Genomic DNA, 24,977 nt, shown 5'->3' with positions numbered 1-24,977 from the left:
CAGTTTCCTGGCACCCCTGCTGATCTATTTGGCTGCAGTAGTGTCTGAATCACACCAGAAACAAGCATGCAGCTAATCTTGTCAGATCTGACAATAATGTCAGAAACACCTGATCTGCTGCATGCTTGTTCAGGGTCTAGTATTAGAGTCAGAACATCAGCAGGGCTGCCAGGCAACTGATGTTGGTTAAAAGGAAATAAATATGGCAGCCTCCATATCCCTCTCACTTCAGTTGTCCTTTAAGTGATAGAGCAATGCTGCTTCTGCAATTAGTATTAGAGGATAGTAAATATGCATTACATTATTCATATGTATTCTTTAGGCCACATTCACAGTGGTGCATTGTGGAGTAACACGGTTTACCACATTCAATGCACAACCCATGCAACGTTCACAGTGCAGCCGGGCCTTGCAGTATAATGGGTTGCAGCATCATAATCCACTGCATGCAATGCGTTACCGCTAAACGCTAACAGTAAAAGAGAAGCATACTTTTGATACAACTGTATGCTTCACTGTACATGACGCATAATGTGTAGTGCCGCTGTCTATAATGTTGCATTGCTAACATGCTACCTCTAGATGACGCTAGAAAAATCCTTGCTTTGTGGCATAAACAGCTCATGCTGATGGAGGAATGTATTGGGTTGGTGTGTCCAGGCTGAAACCCCAGCCAAGTTTTGCTATTGGGACATTAGGCAAGACTAAAGGGGAAGACGACACTGCCTTTCCAAAATAGAAAAAGGTCACACACTCTAATATTTTGTTGGACCACTTTTAAGCTTTGATTTACATGCATTAGCTGTGGCATCGTTTAGAGGAGCTTTTGCAATGCCACAACCTTTATTTCCATCCAGAGATGTATTCATTTTTTGCCAAGATGCGGGGTGATGGGAGAGTCAGGCCACTGCACAAATTATTCCTCAGCACATCAAGATTTTCAGTGGGTTTAGGTCTGGACTCTTTAGTGGTTAATCGATGAGTGAAAATGAGGTCTCGTGCTCTCTACATTTGATCTTTTTAAGTTGGTCTTTCAAACTTGAAGGTCTTATTTTCTTTCTACTTACAGTATAATAAAGAAGATTGCTCAGTATATTGGAGAAGTCATGGATGATTCTGCTGAGAAAGCCCAGGAAAACTTATTGGCCAATGGAGGTAGGTCTTTGCTGGTTACCTGGGAGAATGCACAATTACGGAAGAGTACAGTAGAGATTCCTTGTATGGGAATTATAGGAATGTAGAAAGGCACTACTGTAGTGATGTACAAAACATGGACACTTTTTGCATTGTTGTACCAGCAATCACTCAAATTACCAAGACAGAATTAAACTTTGTGTGCTTCAGATAGTTGATCAGCAGCGCTGAATTTAGTGTTAAAATTACAGTCCTTCCCTTTTCGTAATGGAACTGGAAGTTGTGTATGAGACTCCTATGTAGTGTAGTGTGCTAAGAGTAGCTCTGTGATGCCCCCTCCTGCAGGTGTCACTCAAGGTATTTTCCTGCTTTGCAGAGACGTAGCTTTGCTTTTCAGCGCCCGGGGACAAAGACAGTTTTTGCGCCCCCTCTCTGGACAAATTGGGCATGGCCATGCATCAGAATGTGGGTGTGGTTGTAGGTGGAGCCAAATGTAAAAATGCTGTTTAGATAGCCAGATGTACCTCCCTTCCCCCTGTTTATATAGCCAGATGTGCCCCCTTTAGATAGCCAGATGTGCCTCCCTTCCACACGTTTAGATAGCCAGATGTACCCCCTATAGTTAGCCAGATGTGCCCCTCTTGTTTTGCTGTTAACACTTCTTCACTCCTCTGCAGAGGGAGAGAGAGTAGCAGGGGCACTTCAGGCAGCCAACAAGCTGCCTCTCACTCACTTGGCGGCGCGGGGGCCATACTCTTCGCCCCCCTACAGTGCTGCGCCCGGGGACATATGTTCCCCTTTGCCCACCCATAGCTACGCCTCTGCTGCTTTGTCTATGCCTAAAAACAGCCCTGTTGCCTGGGTATCACCTATCTGATTTCAGCAATGTTAATCTCTAACACCTGCAGTGCAGCTAGAGAATGAATTGAAGGCATATCGTGCCATGGAAAGATATTTGCCACCTTCAGATTTCTTCTATTGTTGTCCATTTCTCTTTCAGGATAGTTATATTTTATTAAAACTAGATAACAGTAAAATAATGAATATTACAGCAACCTATTCTATGCTGTTTTCATAGCAAGAGGTAAAACTAAGAAATATTACTGTTTTTTTTTAAAAACAGGCTGATTTTTTGGATAGGGGCTGTGTTGCGCCACTCCTTTTAATAACACTCTCTAAACATCTGAGAATTGAGGAGACCAACGGCTGATAGTTTTGAAAGTGAAATATGTTGCGGTTCTTGCCTGACTTGATTTTAGCTGCTCAGCAGTCTCTTCTGTCCTGTGTAACTATTTATGTATTTTTTTTTTATGCTGTCCCTTTTTTTTGTTTTTAAATAGAGCTTTATTTTGGTAACTATGGGGAGGGGGATATAAGTTGTTACTAACTAATAGATTTATCTTTTAATTTATTTTAATGTATTTTAAATGTCTTTTTACTTCTTGGCCACTAGATGTCTCCACACCATCCTGAAAGTAATGTGTATGTGTGTGTTTTTACTTTCATTTTATGAATAACCAACAGCATCTTGCTGATGCCGGTGACCATTCACTACAGGCACTTTGATCAGCTTTGGGAACACATGTTCCCATTCCACAATCACAGCCCAGCGGAAGGCCGACGGGGGCTATACCGGGGGTGCGATCACTGAAAGAAAACAAACAGAGACGTATATCTACGCCCCTGATCTGCAACTGAAGTTTTCGGTGGCGTAGATATGCATCCCAAGGATCCGGAACCAGTTAAACAATACCAGTTGCCTCTGCCTTTAATGCTTTTAGCCCTAGACCCTACACAAGTGTGCAGATCAGATGTTTCTGACAAAAATTTGACAAGATTAGCTGCATGCTTGTTGCACGTATGTGATTCAGGCACTACTACAGCCAAAGAGATCTGCAGGACAGCCAGGCAACTGGTATTGTTAAAAAGGAAATAAATATAGCTGCATCTTTATCCCTCTCACTTCAGGTTCCCTTTAAAGTGGAGGGAGTGAGTCTGGCTGCAAAGCTTTGTGGTTCCTCTGTGTGCAGGGTCAGCCACTGGCACCCTAGCACTTGCTGATGCCAATGCAGTGATTATACAAAAAACACAAGCAGGCAAAATTCACTGTTAGCTCTGCTATTGTGATGCAAGTCCTATGGCAACCACGGCTCATTTATGTGCAGATGTGAGGCTCACGGTCCATCTTTTTACAGGGATGAAGAAGAAAGTGAAATCAGGGAGAAGTATGTACTTGTTTGGTGTGCTGTGTGTTTCCTTTCAGCATGGATTTTACAGGCAGCAGCCGCCGGAGACATTGATGGTCTGGTTGTCGGGATACAGTGATCAGGTTACGATGGATGTATAACATAATGGCCTCGTAGCCGGGTCACCATATCCTAATGACTTAGAGTTCAGCCACGCCTAGAGTTGTGATTTACCTGTTATCATAGCTATGTAATAACAGAGGTGTTCATGTGTGTTGCCAAGGTCTGTGATGTCCATCAGGTTCTGCTTATATTGGCTCTGGTTGTGCAAGGCTGCATACATGCTGTGGGTAAGGCTCACAGCTACAATTTAAAAAATAAAATAACACTGTTGCCTGAAGCTTTAAAGTGAAGAGAGCAGCATTTTTAGCCCCCAGGGCATCTCAATAGCATATTAAAAATGCACGCCAACGATGTGGCTCATTACTAAAAAAATTCCAGCTACATCTTCTTTATACATTTAAATGTTTGTTAGAGGCTTTTATTGCTCCCCTTCCACAGAAAGAGCAGGCAGATAAGGGCAGCTGTAATTAGCAGAAGCAATGAGCAAACAAAAGCTTTTATCAGCAGGGGTGGGGTGGGGAGATAATACACTGTACTTAAAACAGTTTAGAAAAGGTCACACTTGATTACATTCACACCTTCCCCTGGATAAATAAGGGCACAGGGGAAAGGTGTGTGTATGTGTGTGTGTCCTGCAGCTATTAAAAACCAGAACAAACTGCAGAAAAAAAAAGCTGCTTGAATCCCTTTAAAGCAAATGTGTGACTTTAAAAGGAGAGAAAGTGGCCTCCCATGTCCACCTCAAGACCACCGATCCAGCACTGGGAGTTGATCGAGCACAGCCACACTGCACTGGCGCAAGATGCTTTGTGTCTGGACAGTAGAATGGGGCTGCTGTGCCTGAGGGGCTCCGAGCTACTGCACATTTGCAAGGCATTCTGCGGCTGCACAATGCGGCCGTGCTCGTTCACAGATGGAAGAGGGGCTGTGTGCACTCTTTGGCAAGTCCTTGTTGGAGAGGTTTAGGGATTCCCCGCGAGGGGCATGGGGGAAGCCTCTGGGTTATCCGGAAACTTCACTCTACTGAGGTAAGTACCTATTTAGGGCACTTTTTCCCCTACAGGTACACTTTAACAAGCACCGGTGGCTGGCATCAGGTCTTTTAGGCTAAGCTCACACTATGGACATTGTATAGCGGGCGCACTATAACACGGGCATAACACAACAGGTACTTTATTATAGCACTTTATAGCGGGCATGCTATTTTTCACAGCATGAAGATTGCTATGGTAACGTGCTCGTTTAATGCACTGTAAAAAGTACATATGGATAATGTGGTCCATTACACCATGTATGGGTAATGCGTTCCCATCCAGCAACGTACATAGTGTGAATACACACATGAACATGCAGCAACTTGTTTTTAATGTGATATGCATGCAAATGTACAAAAATGCATGATACCTGCTTTTAGTTTGTTTATTGATCACTCCTATGAACCTCAAAACACACATAGCATAGCTACAGCAAAAAAGCTGCATGCCCTCACATCTGCAGGAGGGTATATACAGGGTTGGTTCAAGATCCAATGGGGCCCTGGAGCAAAGGGGGGGCACTAGACACCAGGCAACTGTATAGGGGAGGGAGAGGAGCCACTAGGGAACTGTATAGGGGAGGGTGGGGGGCCATTAGACAGCAAGGAAGGGGAGGGAGGGCCACTAGACCCCAAAGAACTGTATAAGGGAGGGAGGGGGCCACTAGACACCAAGGAATTGTATAAGGGTGGGAGGGCCACTAGACCCCAAGGAACTGTATAGGAGAGGGAGGGGGGCCACTAGACATCAAGGAACTGTATAGGGGAGGGAGAGGGGACCATTAGACACCAGGGAACTGAATAGGGGAGGAAGGGGGAACCATTGGACATTGGGGTTGGTCTGCGACGTGTTCAATTTTGGCCCACTTCAAAGGCCTCAATTCTGGTAGGGTTATCAAACAAATTACCTCATGAGAGGTAATTTACCTCGAGGTAATGACATTTAGCAATTCTGGTAGGTTTTAGTCATGTTTTACATTATGAGGTAATTCATGAGGTAATTTACCAAAAATAGCTATTCTCATGGAAATTAGCTGCCATTTTAGCACATAATTGACCGATAAGTTTAAGGCCTGCCTGTACCTGGAAGTAAAGTCAATTTGTGTGCATTTTACAGTTTTTAGTGGAGTTCCTATTGCTGTTTTAGTGTCATTCCTGTTCAGGCTGTGTAATAGAAAAGAATAGCAGAAATAAAACTCCAACTATTTACTGGATTTTTTTTTAATAAAGGATACCTATAAAAGAGGTATTTCAGCGGTAAGCATGCAGTAAATAAATAATAGTAGTCTTTAATTGTCTTCCATAAGTTAGAATAGTCTTTGGAAGATTTTTTTTTTTTTTGAGAGGAGAAGGTGTATTTGATTATGTAGCAACCTATGAAAAGTATATGTTTTACCTCACTTTATGCATTTACCTCATGTTTTACCTCATGTTCAGAAATGGAGAAAAATCTTTCAGAATTGCTAGAAAAAGGGGAAAATACTCCATAAGGTATTTTACCTACAAAAAATATTTACCTCACATAGCTACCAGAATTGAGGCCTTTGTGTTTGAGTTTAAACCCTGCTTAGAGTATTCTGGAGTGATGCTGCATTGTCAACAGGGTTTTTCCTTCCAGCTCTGCATCTGAGTGTATCCACTGATGGAGGTGATCGAGTTGATGTTGACAGGGACAGATGATTCACCTATGTCTATTTCTTCCTGTTCCAAACAATCTTCACAGTTTGGTTGGGGTTGCAGTTCAGGTACAAATGTCCCTCTTCCCTCCCTCTGCTAATCAGGCAATGTCTGGAGAAGCGGAAACCCAGCACATCAGGTGCCCTGTGCAGGTGGTATCTGCTTTCTGTGTCCCTCACTTGGAAAAGCAATAGCCAGGGTCAGCTATCAGCAAGAACAGACACCCCAGTGCTCAGAACATATCATGCTCCATGCAAACATCAAGCACCTTAACTCTTCCCTGCCACAAGTGTCTGCAGGCTGAAGCAGATTGTAGTGTATGTGTAATGAGTTTTTTACAGGATGCAAACATTCTACTTGTATCATTGACTTTCCTTATAGGTAATCTCCTTCCGTCCAATAAAGTGCATCTATACCGCACTCACTTAGCATACTATTATTTACAACAGACTTCCTGCAGATACTTACTAAAAAATATCCCAGCAGTCTTTTCACCCAAGTCATGCTGAGCGTTTCAGTTCACATGACCTAGGCCGGTTTCACACTAGCAACCAGCATTTTGCCGCACGTCACAGTGGATGCTCAACCATAACACGCTGTTGCTGTCGCGTCAGATGGGATGCTTACGGCGCATTGCATCACACCGCATCCGATCTGAAATGCCCCATAGACTTTAATTGCTTTAGCGTTACCCTGCGGTAAAAAGGTGTAATGCAACATAATGAAAACATCTTAGTGTGAAAGGGGCCTGAACCACGTCTGTGTATTGCATTAAAGAGAAACCGTGACCAAGAATTGAACTTCATCCCAATCAGTAGCTGACACCCCCTTTTACATGAGAAATCTATTCCTTTTCTCAAACGGATGATCAGGGGGCGCTGTATGGCTGATAGTGTGGTGAAGCCCCTCTCACAGGAGACTGTGAGGACCATGGTCCTGGCAGTTTCCTGTCTGTGAACCTCATTGCATTGTGGGAAATAGCTGTTTACAGCTGTTTCCACCTGCCTAAAAAGCAAGCAGCAGCCACTTCCAGTGACATCACCTGCCAGCAGTAAAAATGTACCATGTGATAAATGTCAGAATGTAAATCCGGGAGAAGAAAGCTTTTACAATTTTGTTTTTCTTAACAATGGGCAAACACTGACTTAATCATTTATACATAATTATTGTAAAAATAAAGCACTTTTTATTACATTATTTTCACTGGAGTTCCTCTTTTAGACCAAAACTATTTAAAGTAAACCTGAGACAATGATAGCACAATCATTTATTCTTATATGAGGCTTCCTGTAGCCCCCTGTAGTTTGTTAGCTTCCTCCATGTTCATCCAATTCTCTCAGTTCTGTCACGGTGAAGTCCAGAATCCAGCCGGGTTGTGGCGCCACTGCGCGCCGCACCCCCCAATCGTGCTCCCATTGCTAGCTTTGTTCTACGCAGACGCAGTTAGTCTTAATGGGAACCTTAACTGTAAAAAAAAAAATGAATTTCACTTACCTCTGGCATCTAACAGCCCCCTGCAGCCATCCTGTGCCCTTGCAGTCACTCAAGGCTCCGCCGGTCCCCCTCCACCAGCTAGTTTCATTTTTGCCGACTCGGAATCGGCGGGCCGCCACGCATACATTTTTACGCATGTTCACCTGTAATGCGTAAAAATGTATTTATTAACGTCCACGATAGCTTCCTGCACCAGCGGGAATGCGTAAAACTTTACACGTGGCGGCCTGCCGACTCCGAGTCGTCAAAAACGAAACTAGCTGGAGGCGGGGGACCGGAGGAGCCGTGAGTGACTACGAGGGCACAGGATGGCTGCAGGGGGCTGGTAGATGCCCCAGGTAAGTATATACAGAATGCTCCCAGCTACAGGTGCGCTATTGGGGTTTGCGTGCGGCTGGGCCCGTGCATGTGCAGTAGTTCCTGACTGGCTCAGTAACTGGGGTTCACAACGGCGCGATGGAGGGGACCGGGAGGAAGGCAAGGGAGCAGACGCGCTACAGGGGCTGGGGGAAGCCTTAGGTAAGTATCAATCCTTTTTATTTCCTTGTCTCAAGGGATAAAGAATGAACACTTGTTATGGATTTGAACTGCTTTGTTTTGTTTTTTTGCCGGTGTTTATATTGCTGCTCATTTTTGTAGTGTGAACACTGCCATCTTCTGGTCATATGGTGCACATACTGTACATTTACCCAGTTTGCCTTTTTGCATTACGCCATGCTAATTTGTCCCGTTTTCATTTTGATTCTTTTTTTGCAGTGGATCTAGTTAGCTTCCTATCCCGTTTTGAGTGGGACATGGCAAAATACCCAATAAAACAATCACTGAAAAATATCACAGACTCTCTGAGCAAGGTGAGTACGGCTGACTCACTTAAAGGGAACCCGAGGTGAGAGGGATATGGATGCTGCCATATTTATTTCCTTTTATACATCAATACCAGTTGCCTGGCTGTTCCGCTTATCCTGTGTCTCTAATACATTTAGCCATAGACCCTGAACAAGCATGCAGCAGATCAGTACTCTGACTCGGCTGACTCGGGTTTTACTGGATTAGTCATATGCTTGTTCCAGGATTTTGACTCAAACACTACTTATGCCAGAAGGCAACTGGCCTTGTTTATGAGGAAATAAATATGGTAGCCTCAATATCCCTCTCACCTCAGGTATCCTTTAACCTCTTGAGGACTGCGGTCTTAAACCCCCATTGTGACCAGGCCATTTTTTGCTAATTAGGCCACTGCAGCTTTAAGGACTCGCTGCAGGGCCATACAATTCAGCACACAAGTGATCCGCCCTCCCTTTTCTGCCCACCAACAGAGATTTCTGTTGGTGGGCTATGATCGCTCCCAGGATGTTTATTTATTAATTTTTATATAAATATTTATGTCTTTATTTAAAATAAAATAACACATAAAAAAAAAATTGTACTCCCCCCCCCCCCCAACAGCCAATCAGCGTGATCGGCTGTCATGGGCTTCAGTGACAGGACACGATGGGCGCGAATGGGAAGTCAAGCGATTCCTGTACTTTGTGCAGGAGTCGATCCCTTGTGACGGTCGTTATGCTAGGCTGTTTAGTTATGCAGAATTCTCATCCCAGTGTACCGTGAGAGACCAGGCTTTATTTCTGCTGGCTTCGGAACAAAGATCTCGCAGTGAGGCACCTGTCAGCAGGAAAGATGGTGTCAACTGTGATCAAGTTCAAAATGTAAATCGGGGGAGGGAAGATTTTACAAAAGATAAGCACAGACTAAATCCTATACAATAAAACCTAACTGTCCCTGCGTCATCCACTTTCCGTGTCTGTCCGTCCGAAGCTGATTTGTACTGCGCATGTGCGCAGGGCGGCAGGCGCACTACGCGCGCGCGTGCACGCGCGGTTAAATCCCTACCTAGAGCCCGTTTTTAAACGAGCTTAGGTAGCCTAGCAGGGGCATAACTAGGAATCACTGGGCCCCCCTGCAAAACTTTGGATGAGGCCCATCCACCCTGAATAATGACTGTCTACAAATCTTTGCAATACCTTGTATTATTCCTTATCAGTGGTGAGCAGATGCAGTCATTAGAACAACTGTGCAGAGAGCAGAAAGTTTTTCTCTCCGTGCCCTTAGTTGTCAGTCTCTCCTCACAGGGCCCCCTGCGGCTTCCGGGCCCCCCTGCGGATGCATCCCTTGCAGGGTCTATTGTTACGCCCCTGTAGCCTAGTGATATATAAATGAATATTGTAAGAAAAAAATAGGCTATTTTATTAATTACATTATATTTAGTAACGTTTCATCATTAAGATGTCTGCATCTTTTTCTTGTCATTACAGCAAATGAGCCAGATCGACTCAGATCTAAAATCGAGAGCCCACACCTACAACAATATCAAAGGCAACCTGCAGAGCCTGGAGAGAAAAACTGTGTATGTATAGCTGTTTATGTGAGTCCTTTTACATTTCTTTGAGTGAAATATTCTTTACAATTAGTCAAACTTTAACGATGAGGGCTAGTGATTAGTGACAGCACAATCTCATTACTAGAAGGCATCGTATTATAGTATATATAATACTATCTATATAATAGATAGTATTATATTATGCCTGACCAGTGGCGTAGCCATAGCTCCCAACTGTCCCTCTTTGGGAGCCCTGTCCCTCTTTCCTCCTCATGTGTCCCTCTTTCAGGACTTTGCCCCTCTTTCTATATAAATATGGGCATTTCTCTACTGAAAAATGTGTTTGATTGACTCTAAACTTTATTCCCATCTTTTAAATTGATATATTACTAATTTCAAATGTTAATGTGAAGGAAAATGAACCAGGATAGAAAGGACCAGCGTCCGTTGAGTTATAAAACAACATATCTTTCTTATGAAATCTTCATGGTATTCATGACTAGGGGTGTGCCGGGGGCATGGCTTAAGTGTCCCTCTTTCTCATCTCGAAAAGTTGGGAGGTATGGGCGTAGCTAAGAAGCATTGGGCCCCAGTGCAAGTTTTACATTGGACCCACCAAGCATTCTATAGATAAACATTCACATGGCACAATAAAACCTGCCAAGGACATCCACAGTATGAGAGGGGTAAGCAGAGGAGGGGAACAGTTTGTTAATGATTACCACTATTCAAAGCATCTGTAGAAGGGATCATTACCAGCATAGCACCATTGAACAGCTAATAATGTGGTTGAGGGAGGGCCCCTAGTGTTGTACATTTGCTTTCACCGCCCGTTTTTTTTCTTTTGGCACAGGGTGAGCCGAGTGATGGCTCACCCTGCTGCTGCTGAAATTCCAGGCTGAGTTAATTACTATTCCAGCAACCGCCGGATCCCCAAATTACCCATCTGTGGGGCGCAGACTGTAGCACTGCTGCTATAGCCGTGCTGAACTCAGCCCTGCCTTGCACTTGTGGGCCACTCTGGCCCAAGGGCCCCAGTTCGGGCACAACCTCTGCATCCCCTATTGCTACATCACTGTGCCTGACAAAGAAGAGAACTATGTGACAATGCTGATCAAGATGACATCACACTGCAAAAAGCTGTGTGAAAATACCTGAGTAGGATCATGACATGATGGCCACACATCTAATGATTTTATGGTGCAATAGACCCAGGGCCATTTCTTGGGCAGTGTGGGCAGGGAGACTGCCCTGGGTGCAGACCGGCAAGTAGAAGAAGGGGGGCGCAAGCAGAAGGACATAACCGCTAGGGAGCTGGTGACACGCGGTGCAGCCAAATGGAAGAAGAAGATTACCAGTGTGATCACCTACCTATGACTCTTCCTGGGCTTCCTGTCAGGTCATCATCATGTAACCACCGGGTGATGACACCTGATGTCCTGTAGCGGTACTCAGGGCCGGTTTAAGCAACAATGGGGCCCCGGGCAAAATAAACCTGGGGGCCCCCCCAACATATACCCCGGAACAAAAATCGGCATTAGGGGACCTTTTTTGCAGATGGTATAGTCAGGGTGTGAAGTCCCAATCGGTCGGAGCTCCACATTCTGGCTATCCCAGCCTCCATGGGGGACAAGGGGTTAAAAAGTTTCAGGAGGGGGGACCCCACAATTTTTTTTTTAAATTCCCACACTCTAAACATAAAAAAAAAAAATAATTGGGAAAATAGTAAAACATGCCAGGGATCTTCATACAGCCATATTGCGGCTGTATAGCGATCCCTGGCCAAAGCGCTGCGGCTGCGTATAGACCCCCTGGAAACCCCGTCAGGAAATTTATTGCGCTTTCATTTGATGCATGTAAAATTACACTACCGTTAGGTTTGCTACTAAAAGTGACATTTACCGCATTTAAAAGTATACTTTTTTTCCTTCGAAACTTTAAAATCGATTTTCTCAAAAACTATAAGGTCTTTTTGAAAAATTGTTTTTTTCCTCTTATTCCTAATGATCTCCTTAACATACCCTGCAAATTTAGGGTTTCTAGCATTTAAGGTGGATTTGCTATTAACCATTAAAGTCGGCAGGTTTTTAAATGTGTTTTTTTTCCCTTTGAAACTTTAAAATCGATTTTCTCAAAAACTATAAGGCCGATTTTGAATTTTTTTTTTCCTCTTGTAGCCACTGGGGGCCCCTACAAGCTCTGGGGCCCTGGGGCAGCTGCCTCCTTTGCCTTAATGGTAGCGCCGGCCCTGGCGGTACTGTCAGTGCGTGACGCCCATGGAGGAGTTGGCTTTCCGGGATCTCTTTGTCTGTGTGTTTTCCTAGTCCCTGCTTTCTCCTGGATGAGCGGCTGGTCAAGAAACTGAGTTGGTACAGAAGCATGTCTAAACCGCTTAGGAATTGGTTGTCTTCACAAATGCCTGAAAATAGCCAGTGGCAAAACCCTCTTCAACGGATCTCATTCATTACCTTTAAAATGTATGGCTTGGCGGTTCATTGGTGCTTGTTTCAGATATCAGAACACTGCAGCCTCTGCTGCAGAAAACCCCTTTGTGAACAACGCGCTCCCGCACCTGGGAGCTTTCTGTGCTTGCGCAGAACGCTCCTGACAGTGGGAGCATAATGGGGGGTGCGCATGTGGACGAGCCACGCATGCGCTGAAGAGCTTGGTCAGCACGATTACAGGTCCAGATAGCAGCAGGATAGAGGGGCCGAGGAGGACAGCGAGGGACTCCATGGACCTCATGGGGCAGGAGGAAGCCTCAGGTAAGTAGAAATACAGCATCATTTTTTATCTCAGGTTCACTTTAATGAGAAACTTTATTGAATATAACTTAATGAATAAAATTGCTTATTTTTTACAATATTACTTTAGAACTGATTTGGTAAGTGTTTTCCCATTGAAAAATATTTTCTCACCCTGGTATACATTCTTACATTTATCAAAGGAGGCAACATCTTTACTGCTGGCAAGGTGCATCACTGCAGAATGTTTATTAATTATGTTTCGAAGTGAGCAGAAACAACACCTGGTCTCCCAGAGTGCAATGGGAGGAGAAGGCTTCATGACATCATAGCCTAGGCTAAACATCACTGGAAGGGCGGGGTTACATACCAAAACACAACAACATAAAGGAAGTGTTTGTAGGGCTGAAATTTAAAATTGGGTATTCTGAATAATGTATTACATTCTTTTTTCTTTAACCTTTTGGGGACCAACGTAGTTTGAATCAAGTCCAGCAGGTGGTGCTGCCGCCCTGACTAGATGTTGATTCAATGTCCGCGCTAACGAACCGCCCCGACGTGATCGTGCGCACCGGAGAGGGGAGATTAAGCTGTCATATGACAGCTGACATCTCCCCTCAGTGATCAGCAGCCATCGCGTATGGCTGCTGATCACGTGATCACTATGATCACCGGCGGATCGTAGTGATCAATTTGACAGCTGCGGAGGTAGGGGGGAAAGAAGAGGATCCACTCACCTCCCTGACGTTCCTGCGATGATCGGCGCTCCCCACTGCTTTTGCCGGCATCTCTGCTCCTTCTGACATCAGTGCCGGGTCCCGGCTTGATGATGTCATCAAGCCGCGACCCAGAACTGAACAGCAGTAGGAGCAGAGATGCCGACCGGAGCAGAGGGGTCCGCTGCGGCTCAACGCTGGAGCCTGGAAGATGAGTGATGGCTGCTGGCTAAGGGGGGGAAACCTGGCCACACAGGGGACACTATGCCCAGCAAGACCCTGCAGGGATCTGGCCGCCCTAACCCCCCAAACGCGCCCCCCCCCTTTCAGTGAAAACGCCTGGTCCTTAAGGGGGGGGGGTTAGGCGGCCGTTCCTGAAAGGGTTAAGGGGAGTCTGAAGGGAATTAAAAAAACAAAACAAAACACAGATACTCACCTAAGGAGAGGGAATGCTGTAGATGTGATATACTTGGACTTTGCAAAGGCCTTCGACACTGTTCCCCACAGAAGTCTGGTGCAAAAGTTGAGGATGCAAGGACTGGGGAAGAGTTTGTGTGCATGGATAGGGAACTGGCTAATGGACAGAAAACAAAGAGTTGTGGTCAATGGATCGTACTCAAAATAGGAGACTGTTAGCAGTGGGGTCCCACAGGGGTCTGTACTGGGTCCAGTGCTCTTCAATTTATTTATTAATGACCTAGTAGATGCAGTAGTGAGCAATGTTGCTATTTTTGCAGATGATACAAAATTGTGCAGAATCATCAACTCTCAGGAAGATAGTGTCATATTGCAACAGGATCTGGATAGGATGGCTATATGGGCACATACATGGCAGATGAAATTCAATGTTGACAAATGTAAAGTCATGCATTTTGGTCGTACCAATGGTCTAGCACCATACAAAATAAATGGGATACAGTTGGGAACATCAAACTTGGAGAAGGACTTAGGAGTACTCATAGACAACAAGTTAAATAATCGTACTCAATGCCAAGCCGCTGCAGCTAAAGCGAACAAAATTTTGGGATGCATTAAAAGGGAAATAAAAACTCGAGATGCTAGCATAATATTGCCCCTGTTTAACTCTCTAGTAAGGCCACATCTGGAATATGGAATTCAGTTCTGGGCACCACATTACAAAAAAGATATTGCAGTTTTAGAGCAGGTGCAGAGACGAGCTACAAAATTGATACGTGGGATGGAAGGTCTCGCTTACCAAGAAAGGTTAGATAAACTGGGTTTATTTAGTCTAGAGAAAAGACGCCTTAGAGGAGATCTAATTAACATGTATAAATACATTAGAGGGCAATATAATAGCTTGGCGGATGAGCTTTTTGTCCCTAGGCCTTCTCAAAGGACTAGAGGACATGAGCTGCGCATGGAGGAAAAACGTTTTAGCCATTTATTTAGGAAAGGGTTCTTTACAGTAAGAGTGGTTAAGATGTGGAATGCATTGCCACAGGAAGTCGTTATGGCAAACTCTATACCTGCATTTAAAGGGGGCTTAGATGCTTTCCTTGCGTTGAAAGACATCCATGGCTACAATTACTAGGTTATGCCTAATGATGTTGATCCAGGGATTTTATCTGATTGCCATCTGGAGTCAGGAAGGAATTTTTCCCATTTGGGGCTAATTGGACCATGCCTGGTGGGGTTTTTTTCGCCTTCCTCTGGATCAACAGGGGTATGTGGGGGACGGGCTGGAGTTGTACTTTGTACTGGTTGAACTCGATGGACGTATGTCTTTTTTCAGCCAAAATAACTATGTAACTACTATGTAACTAAGGCTCTGGGTCCTAATGAGCCTCCTACAGTCTTCGCGTTCCACCGCTGGCTCCCCCATTAGAAGTCTCCGACCAGTTATTCGGAGACTGCTCTCCACCGATGCCCGAGGCTTTAGATTTTCTTTTACCGTGCATGTGCGGGACGGCGAAGGCAACGTGAGCTTGGACGCACATGGCCAGGGCCGCGCAGGCGTAGTGGTGGCTGAAAACGAAACTTAGCTGCAGCGGGGGACCGGAGCATCATTCAAGGACAGTGAGGGCACAGAGTGGCTGCAGGGCGCTGGTAGAAGCCCCAGGTGAGAGAAACACTTTTTTTTATATTTCAGTTAAAGAGACTCTGTACTAAAAAAAAGTCCCCTGGGGGGTACTTACCTCGGGAGGGGGAAGCCTCAGGGTCCCAATGAAGCTTCCCCCTCCCCTGTAGCTGCAGGCAATCCAGCGCTGGCTCCCCCAAAGCGGCCCAGAATCCTGGCTCGACAAGCCTGACAAGGCTTCATATATTTACCTTCTCTGGCTCCAGCAGGGGGCGTGTTGCGGCTCTCAGCACGGAAATAGACGGAAATAGCCAATCTCTGTCGGGTCCGCTCTACTACGCAGGTGCAGGAGACTTGCGCCTGCGCAGTAGAGTGGTCCAACAGCAATCGGCTATTTTCGCCTATCTCAGTGCGGAGAGCCGATACTGCGCTGGAGCCAGGAAGGTAAATATTTACATCCCCGCTGTTCGGAGGGGCACAGCGAGAGCGCCGTGGGACACAGGAGGTCGGGGGAAGCCTCGATAGGATCCGGAGGCTTCCCCCACCCGAGGTGAGTACCCTCCAGGGGAACTTTTTTTTTTAGTTACAGGTTTTCTTTAACAGTCACTTTAAGATGAGATGGAGCTCTAGGCAAGGTTTCAGTTTTTGTCCACCGCTGAAGGTCACCTGGCTTTTTAGTTAGATTTGGTGGGGACTAGCATCCACCCGGCGCCTAGACTCTCTCCAGATCCTAGGCAGCTGCCCTGAATTGCCTTGTGGATGATCCAGCTCTGCCTATTGCTTGTCTGCTCAGCCACAGAGCTAGGACAAATATACAAGCAAGAGTGTAACTAGAGGGGAGCAGCACTTGCAACTGCAGCGGGGCCCAGAGCTATCGGGGGCAACTATTAGCTTTCCCTTGCAAGACAGATCACCAGGCTCTGAGAGTAAACTAGCAGAGGCAAGAAAAGGGGAGTGAACATTAGGGGGCCCCATCAAAGTTTTGCTGGGGGGCCCCATGATAGTTGTGCCTCTGTATAGTGGTCCAAGCTGGACCCATGGGCGTAACAATAGGGGATGCAGCCCATGAGCCCCCTGGGGCCCGCTCGTGGCCGTTTTGGGTGGCTGGAGGGGTCGCACCATGAGGGGAAAGCTATGGCCACACATTCGGCGGGGAGGCTTTCTCCTCTGTGCTCCCCTCCAGCTTCTAGCTATACAAGTGCAGCGAGCGGAGCGGCGGGCAGCGGCAGGCAAACATACCTTCCGTGCGTTCCAGCGTGGACACTTCTCGCTCTAGTGACTGACGCAACTTCCTGTATAAAACAGGAAGTCGCGTCAGTCACTAGAGCGAGAAGCGTCCGGACGCACGGAAGGTATGTTTGCCTACTGCTGCCCGCCGCTCCGCTCGCTGCACTTATATAGCTAGAAGCTGGAGGGGAGCACAGAGGGGAAAGCCCGAGGTGAGGGAGGGAGGGGGATCCTTCCCCCCTCCCCGCCGAGTGTGGCCATAGCTTTCCCCTCATGGTGCGACCTCTCCAGCCACCCAAAACAGCCACGAGCGGGCCCTGGGGGGAGGGGGGCCTGCTCACAATTTCTGCAGGAAGGCCCGGGGGTTCTTAGTTACGCCCCTGGCTGGACCACTACCTTTATGCTTATTCCAGGTTGACTATATAGCCCACTGAAGAAAAACATGCAGAGATATATCATACACCGCCATCAGGTAATACAGCTTAGTTAGAACAGAGAGAGTACAGAGTGAATACAGGAAATGACAATCCCATAAAGATTACTATCATGTTTTACACACATTGACCTCTTGTGGCAGTTTGAGGTAATGTTGTTAAACCTCCAACAGTTACTACTCAACTGCTCTACATACATATATGGAACAATATTAACCAATTCTGCTATGTGATTACAGGCCACATAGAGCTACAGTTGGTATTTATTGCGGTCTAAGATTGTGAAGCTGTTTTTACTTATTGACACTTGATGTTTTCTTTGTCTTCCTGCAGAGGCAACCTTCTGACCAGAACCCTGGCCGACATTGTAAATAAAGAAGACTTTGTGTTGAATTCAGAATATCTCATCACTCTCCTGGTGGTTGTCCCCAAGTGAGTTGCCTCTAATGATTTGCCCATTCTTGGTGACTATAGTTAGCTAATGATACCCCCTCCCCTCCTTTCACAAATGTTCCTATGAAAACCCAGCTAAATAACAGCTCCCAGAGACAATGGCCTCAATTCACTAAGCTTTATCAAACACTATCAAACGTTTGATAATTTACCTCATGGGTAAAATCTAATTTTGAATTCACTAAGGTGTTATGGATTTATTGACTGTTTTATCGATAAAACGAAAACATATAAGATCCGCGCTCCTGGAGCCACTTTCTACAAATTAAATTGTGGTGCACACTCATACAATCCGATGTTACAGATTAGTCCACAGTCCAAAGTACAATAATAAGTATCGCTCAGAGCCTCTCTTAGAGAAAAAATAATTAATGGAACCTGCTATATATTGACAGACCAATATTAAGTCCTCTTTATGTCAAAGAACGAATATCCAGGTTCCTCTTCATTTATTCTCATAGGGCCAACACAACACATGTAGAAAAAAGAAACAAAAGAGACCAATAGCGTAACTCTGTTAGAGTATATAATCCACCACCTCCATATACACTATGGCTAAATAGGCCGTGAGTTTAGGATTACTGCAACACCACTGGTGAGCACCCTGACATTCCCCCACAATGTCTGCACTCACCCAGCAGTCCTCCACAGTTCTCCGGAGGTGGGATTAATCGCTTTGGGGGAAACTCCAGCTATATCAGCTTACTCCAGTAAGATCAGCTCACCACGTTGTTTATTTAGTTATTATTTTCTATAGACTAAAATGACACCTCATAGCGTAAAACCGTTTAATATAAAAATATTAAAATTCATCAAATGCACTCACAAGAGGAGACTTGATCAAGAGCGTTTTCTGTGTTACAGATGGGTCCCGGGTGACTGACCTCCCGCACAACTGCCGCTCGAAATCCCCGCGTCTTCCTCCTATTGCACCTTGCACCAGCAGCATCCGACGTAGCTCTGCCCAATCGATAACACGTTCAATAAATCTATGACACCTTAGTGAATTCAAAATTAGATGATTAGTGAATTGAGGCCACTAGGGCAAATGCTGGATTGCGGTTGGTGTGTTGATGGAGCGGTGACTGGTGTATGAGCTGAAGTTTGGTTTGGGCCATGAGATTCTCTTAGTATTGGGTTCCAGTTCTAGTAGAAACTTAACAATCTTTTTAATTTAAACTATATTTTCCTTGGTATTTAGCAGAGGGCTAATGAGTAAATTATAGCTGGATATAACTACAGAGAGTACGTATTGCAGCGCCGCTGGGGGTGCCTCTATTAGTAAAATACCACATTACAACACTCTACTATGCACCACCCGGTACCCATTCTCACTTTAACCCACCCCTCCTAGTACCTAGAAAAACAGCCCCTACCCCACATAATGCCTAGCTCCAATCCCCCCCCCCCACCTGATGCCTAACCCTAATTCCCCCCCCCCCCATCCTCAATAAGTGCATAAATTAAATCTCCTAACCCCGGTCCTTAAACAACCGCTACTCAGTTACTAGCCACATTGGGAATCCAACTCACTGCTTGGGCACCTGTTTACTGATACTTAACACAGGCATCTATTACATCCCACGCCCAAATGACCTGATCCTGTCTCATTGCACTGCAAAGCCAAAAATAGCAAACATATGACCCTGCAGTGGAGTGCGCCAACAGGATGTACATCTCTGTGATTCCCGTTGTCCGTGTATGCGCACCATACTGTGCTCTTGTCCATTAAATTCCTGCATCACCTGTTGTCTCCAATGACTTTTGCCACCACTGCGTCACCGCAGAAGTCAAACGGTAACACGCTGCAGACTTTGCGTGAGCTGTGGAGTGATTCGGAAGCTTCCTTCGCAAGGCGGTATGTGTAAAAGGCCCCATACACTTGCATTACCATTGCATTACCCTGCAGTAAAACAGGGTAATGCAACGCAGACTTGCAATGCAGGTGTAAAAGGGGCTGGTGCTGTCTTCTCATGTGCTGCCCATGGCACAAGTCATTAACCACTTTAGGACAGGTGCTCTTGGTCCCTTTAAAGTGGAATGAAACCCAGCATTAATCTTAATAAATCTTGTTTGCTCTAAAATATTATTTACAGCATATAATATACTAACACATTTTTTTTTTTTTAGTAAAAAAGCATTCAAAGGGTTAAATCACAGGCCTGACTTTTTCTCCTGCAGGGGCAGCCGAATCCAAACTGGTGATAACCTTATCTTGTGTTTATATTCTTCACTTGATACAATTAATTAAACATTCTCTGACTGTGCAGAAACTTCTGCTAATGAGTCCTGAAGTGAAACACTGCCCAGATATCATTACTGGCTGCATTTACAATAGAAATACAACAGTTATGAATAAAATGCACCAGCAGCTTTCAAAGTAAATAAACTGAACTTTGGGAACTTATAATTTCTAAATGAATATTATTACTTGTGCACAAAAGCAAATATAATATAAAAAGTAGGAAAACACATTTTTACGGAATATTTTGTCAGAGTTTAAAATCGCTTTAAGGACCAGAGTCTTTTTCTCATCCCTTCCCTTTTAAATCATTGTGATTGGCTCACAGTGATCAGGAGCCAGTGAAAACGGCTCTTAACCGCTAAGAGGAAGCCATGTGTCACGAGTACATTTAAAAATTGCTCAGGGTGAAAAATGGCTCACCGTTCCGTCGATAAATGTATCATAAAACGCTATTTACCATTTTAATGTAAATACATTGTTTAATACATTAAACGGTAAATAGCATTTTATTACATTTATCGGCGGAACGGTGCAGGGAAATACGTAGTATTAGGCAGCAGTGGTGGGTGGGGGGGGGAGAGGCAGCGGGACATTGGAGGGAGTAGGATTAGGAAGGATGTGTGCAAAGGCATACATAACTTGTCCCGGCTGGCAATCACTCCTTCACTTCCTAGCTAGTTTGCTGTAGTCCTGCATTCAGCCAATCACTATGCGGGGACTGAAGCCGCATGGTGATTGGCTGGCTAACAGAAGTGAAGGAGCGATTGCCGGCCGGGACAAGGTATGTATGCCTTTGAACACATCCTCCCTAATCATATTCCCTCCAGTGTCCCGTTGCCTCTTCCCCCCACCCCACCCCCCACCGCTGCCCAATACTATGTATTTCCCTGCACCAGCGCACCGTTCTGCCGATAAATGTAATAAAATGCTATTTACCGTTTAATGTATTAAACAATGTATTTACATTAAAATGGTAAATAGCGTTTTATGATACATTTATCGGCGGAACGGTGCGCCTCTCCCCCCACCCCCAACCCTGGCCTAACAGTAGCCCCCTGCATTTTTTTTAGACTTAGAACGCTATTTAGCGTTATAAGTGTAAGGTACACAGCATGCGCCATTTTTTAACACTTATAACGCTAAATAGCGTTATATAATTCAAGTCAATGAGGTGCCATTTCTATTGCCCCCCGCTGTGCGCCATTTTTATGTGTCCCGAGTTTACTTGGGACCACGGTAAGCTAGAGAGCCAGAGTTATGCTGGGTACACACGTTGAGATATCCCGTTCGATTCTCGGGATCTATTCGATTATTTCCAACATGCTCGATTCGGATTTCGATCGTTTCTGCCGTCGATTTGCATGTTAAGTATGCCAAATCGACAGCAGAAACTATCGAAATCCGAATCGAGCATGTTGGAAATAATCGAATCGATCCGTTCGATCCCGAGAATCGAACGGGAAATCTCAACGTGTGTACCCAGCATTGGAGAGCCACAGATGCGGCGTAGATTCTACTAACCGCGGTTCCAAACTGGTAACCTTCCATATGGTAAATATGGGCCCGGGAATCAGGTTTTTATTTACAAGACTCCCTGTATAAAGACTGTTCACCTTCTTGTGCTTCATAATGTGCCAGTGTGTATTGGACAATTAGTGGACTGCTTCTTTAAACTCTGCATGTGAAATACTTGGTTTCTCACCTCTATAGAATCATTTTGTTGATGCTTTCTCCTATGATAATAATAATAACCACACTTTCTTCTTTAAAGATCAAGCTATACTGCGTGGCAAAAAACCTATGAATCACTGTCAGATATGGTTGTACCTCGCTCAACCAAGTAAGTAGAAGCCACTTCCTTGGGCAAAACTGCACCTGTAACTGATACGAAGATGTTAGGTTCACTCATAACATGATTCTCATCTGATCTGCTGAGGGAATAGTCTGCTGAGGGAATAGTCTGCTAAGGGAATAGCCTGCTGAGGGAATAGCCTGCTGAGGGAATAGTCTGCTGAGGGAATAGTCTGCTGAGGGAATAGCCTGCTGAGGGAATAGTCTGCTGAGGGAATAGTCTGCTGAGGGAATAGCGACCTACCTGGATTGATTTTCCCATCTTGTTGCTCTTCTCTTACTGGGGATGTTTCCTGCACCCTCTTCCCCTCCTCTTCCAAGCTCACCTATGAGCCATGCTGAACAGAGTGCCTGTGGTGATCACTCCAGAGATGGATTAAGATGTAATGTGGCTCTAGGCGAGGTAGTAGATTTCGAGCCCTCTTGTGGTCCTTTTGGTAAGCTGAAGTGGAGAGAGATCAAAGAAGTTGGCAGGTGGGCCCCTTTGACACCCACTAGGCCCCAAGCATCTGCCTAGGTTTCCTGGTGGATAATCCTGATCTGTACCACACATTATCTAGTAGCTTCCGGGAGCATTCCAAAAGTGCATCTCTAATACTGTATATAGAAAGTGAAAATGGCCACACTATGGGCAGTTTCCCCAAGATTTTCTGCCCTTTCCTGCCTTGGTGTAAGTACTCTCAGCAGAGCTTAGCCAGCATCTCTCGTGCGGTGTTCTCAGTTCTCTCCAGTACCCCAGGATCCCTTCTCTTCCACTGCTTTTTTCTTTATTTGTTTTCATTCATAAGTTATTAAGGTAAACAAATTTAGAAAACTCATTGTAGGCATCAGGGGTGCAGCTAAGGTTTTGGTGGGCCCAAGCAGTCCATAACTTGAGGCCCCATCCATGAAACAAGTGAAATAATGGGCAGCCCCAGCACCAAACAATGCAAAAAAATGGGCGTGGCTAAAATATGATGTGGGAGGAGCAAAAATACTAGCAGTTTCTAGGCTAAATTGCGGCAAGGGTGTAAAATGCGCCCCCCCCCCCCACACGGAGACCCGTATAGTTGCCCCCAGTATAAGTTAGATAGGTAGGTGACCGCAGTATAGGTTAGATAGGTAGGTACCCCTCAGTATAGGTTAGATAGGTAGATGACCCCAGTATAGATTACATAGGTAGGTACCCCTAAGTATAGGTTAGATAGGTAGATGCCCCGAGTATAGATTAGATAGGTAGGTGCCCCCAGTATAGGTTAGATACGTAGGTGCCCCCAGTATAGATTAGATAGGTAGGTACCCCTCAGTATAGGTTAGGTAGATGCCCCCAGTATAGATTAGATATGTAAGTACTCCTCAGTATAGGTTAGATTGGTACATGCCCCCAGTATAGATTAGATCGGTAGGTACCCCTCAGTATAGGTTAGGTAGATGCCCCCAGTATAGATTAGATCAGTAGGTACCCCTCAGTATAGGTTAGGCAGATGCATGCCCCAGTATAGGTTAGATAGGTAGGTGTCTCCAGCATAGGGCGGGGGGCGCGGGCATAGTGAAGTTTCAACTCACCTGGCTTCCTCTATCCTGCATACAGCTTCTATCTTCTTCCTGTCCCGGCATGCGGCGTCTGTTGCATCGGTAAGAGCTCTGTCGCTATGGTAACAGCACCCCCTGTGATTACGTAACTACATGTCATCACAGGGGGCGCTGTTACCATAGCGACAGACGCCGCACCCCGGGACAGGAAGAAGATAGAAGCTGTGTGCAGGATCAAGGCAGGTGAGTTGAAACTTTGCCTTGCCCGCTCCCCCCGGCCCCCGCCGCTGCACCCACCCTCCTGCCGCCAGCAGCAGAGCGAGGCCCCCTTCATGTGAGGTCCCAAGCAGGGGCGTGGCTCACCTGCATGCTAGCGGCGCCCCTGGTAGGCATGAAAGATAGGGGTTGGTTAAAATCATTCAAACTGGAGGTGAATACAGATTCTTCTCTGACTTTCATTTGGAGCATATGCCGTAAGGAATGAGGGTCAGGCAGGAAGAGAGAGCCCAGTCATACATAATTCCGTGTAGCTGAGCTGCGGGGTAAGTGCTGACCTCTTGGGGTCCTCTCACACTGTGCAAGTTACATTGCGATAGGATCGCAATGCAGTGCTGCCAAAAAGTTGCATCACCCGTTACACATGTGATGCCACCGCACGGTGAAGCATACAGTACAATTAAAGTATGCAACACTGCCACTGTAAACGCACAAGTTGTCTGGTAAACGCAAAGCATGCTGTGCGCTACTCTGGCGGGATCCGGCACACCGCACCCCATGTAAACCTACCATAGAAATATTGCAACACGTTGGGATGCGATAATATAGTCTGCTGTGATGACACGCAATGGATTCAGCATGACCCTAAATCACCATCCTAAATGCACCATGATGCACATGATGTATGGGGACATATAGGGATACACAACACCACCAGTCTGTCTGTATCACTGATGAATTGGCGCTGTTAACAAAGATGGATTAAGATGAAATGGCAACGTAGTAGCTGTGGCTCTCCCTTGTGCTCCTTTTGGTAAGCTGAGCTGGAGAGAGGTCAGAGAAGGTGATAAGTGGACCCCTTGACACTCACTAGGCCTCAGGTACTTGCCTAGGTTGCCTTGTGGATGGTCCTGCTATAGTCATTTGCTCAATGCGCTGCCTGTGTTTTTGCAGGATGATTGCAGAGGATGGAGAAGGAGGATTGTTCACTGTGACTCTCTTCAGAAAAGTGATTGATGAATTTAAAGCAAAAGCTCGAGAAAACAAGTAAGCGTTTTGTGTTCTGATTTGTCAATTATTTGTTCATTAAACTCATAGTTCCCAAGTCCCAACTGTCCCTCTTTTGGAGGGACAGTCCCTCTTTGGGTGCCCTGTCCCTCAGTCCCTCTTTCCTCCTCATTTGTCCCTCTTTCAGGACTTTGTCCCTCTTTCTATGTAAATATAAGTATTTCTCGACTGAAAAATGTGTTTAATTGCCTCTGAACTTTATTTCCATCTTTTAAATTGATATATTTCTTATTTTCAAATGTTAACATGAAGGAAAATACACCAAGATAGAAAGGGCCAGTGTGGTTTGATTTATAAAACAACATATTTTTCTTATGAAATCTTTATGGTACATGTGACTAGGGGCGTGATCAGGGGTGTGGCAGGGGCGTGGCTTAAGTGTCTTTCTCATCTCAGAAAGTTGGGAGGTATGATTAAACTGCATATGAAGCTGCACAACATGGTTTCCC

The 24,977-nt window shown here is 45.4% G+C and overlaps 1 protein-coding gene and 1 long non-coding RNA gene across 3 annotated transcripts in view; one reads left to right on the top strand and one right to left on the bottom strand.

The window, feature by feature from the left end:
• ATP6V1C2 (ATPase H+ transporting V1 subunit C2) overlaps positions 1-24,977 on the top strand; it is a 94,927-nt gene that overhangs the window by 53,206 nt on the left and 16,744 nt on the right. Inside the window, exons 4-10 of one of the 2 annotated variants that reach the window (XM_068279093.1) lie at positions 1,070-1,155; positions 3,330-3,359; positions 8,404-8,498; positions 9,960-10,051; positions 17,517-17,615; positions 21,653-21,721; positions 24,415-24,507. In XM_068279093.1, coding sequence (XP_068135194.1) covers positions 1,070-1,155; positions 3,330-3,359; positions 8,404-8,498; positions 9,960-10,051; positions 17,517-17,615; positions 21,653-21,721; positions 24,415-24,507 — 564 coding nt within the window. The remainder of the gene's footprint in view (positions 1-1,069; positions 1,156-3,329; positions 3,360-8,403; positions 8,499-9,959; positions 10,052-17,516; positions 17,616-21,652; positions 21,722-24,414; positions 24,508-24,977) is intronic. The other variant, XM_068279092.1, reaches the window with a different exon arrangement.
• On the bottom strand, positions 18,490-22,168 carry LOC137570420 (uncharacterized). The gene is made up of 3 exons (XR_011031034.1): positions 21,977-22,168; positions 21,584-21,762; positions 18,490-18,634 (listed from the first exon to the last, which is right to left on the bottom strand). It is a non-coding gene; the product is annotated as an uncharacterized lncRNA (long non-coding RNA).

Source organism: Hyperolius riggenbachi, chromosome 4 (assembly GCF_040937935.1).
Source record: "Hyperolius riggenbachi isolate aHypRig1 chromosome 4, aHypRig1.pri, whole genome shotgun sequence".
In the NCBI taxonomy this organism is placed as follows: Eukaryota; Metazoa; Chordata; class Amphibia; order Anura; family Hyperoliidae; genus Hyperolius; species Hyperolius riggenbachi.
The sequence above is the reverse complement of the archived record's forward strand: the minus strand, read 5'-3'. Positions and strand labels throughout refer to the sequence as shown.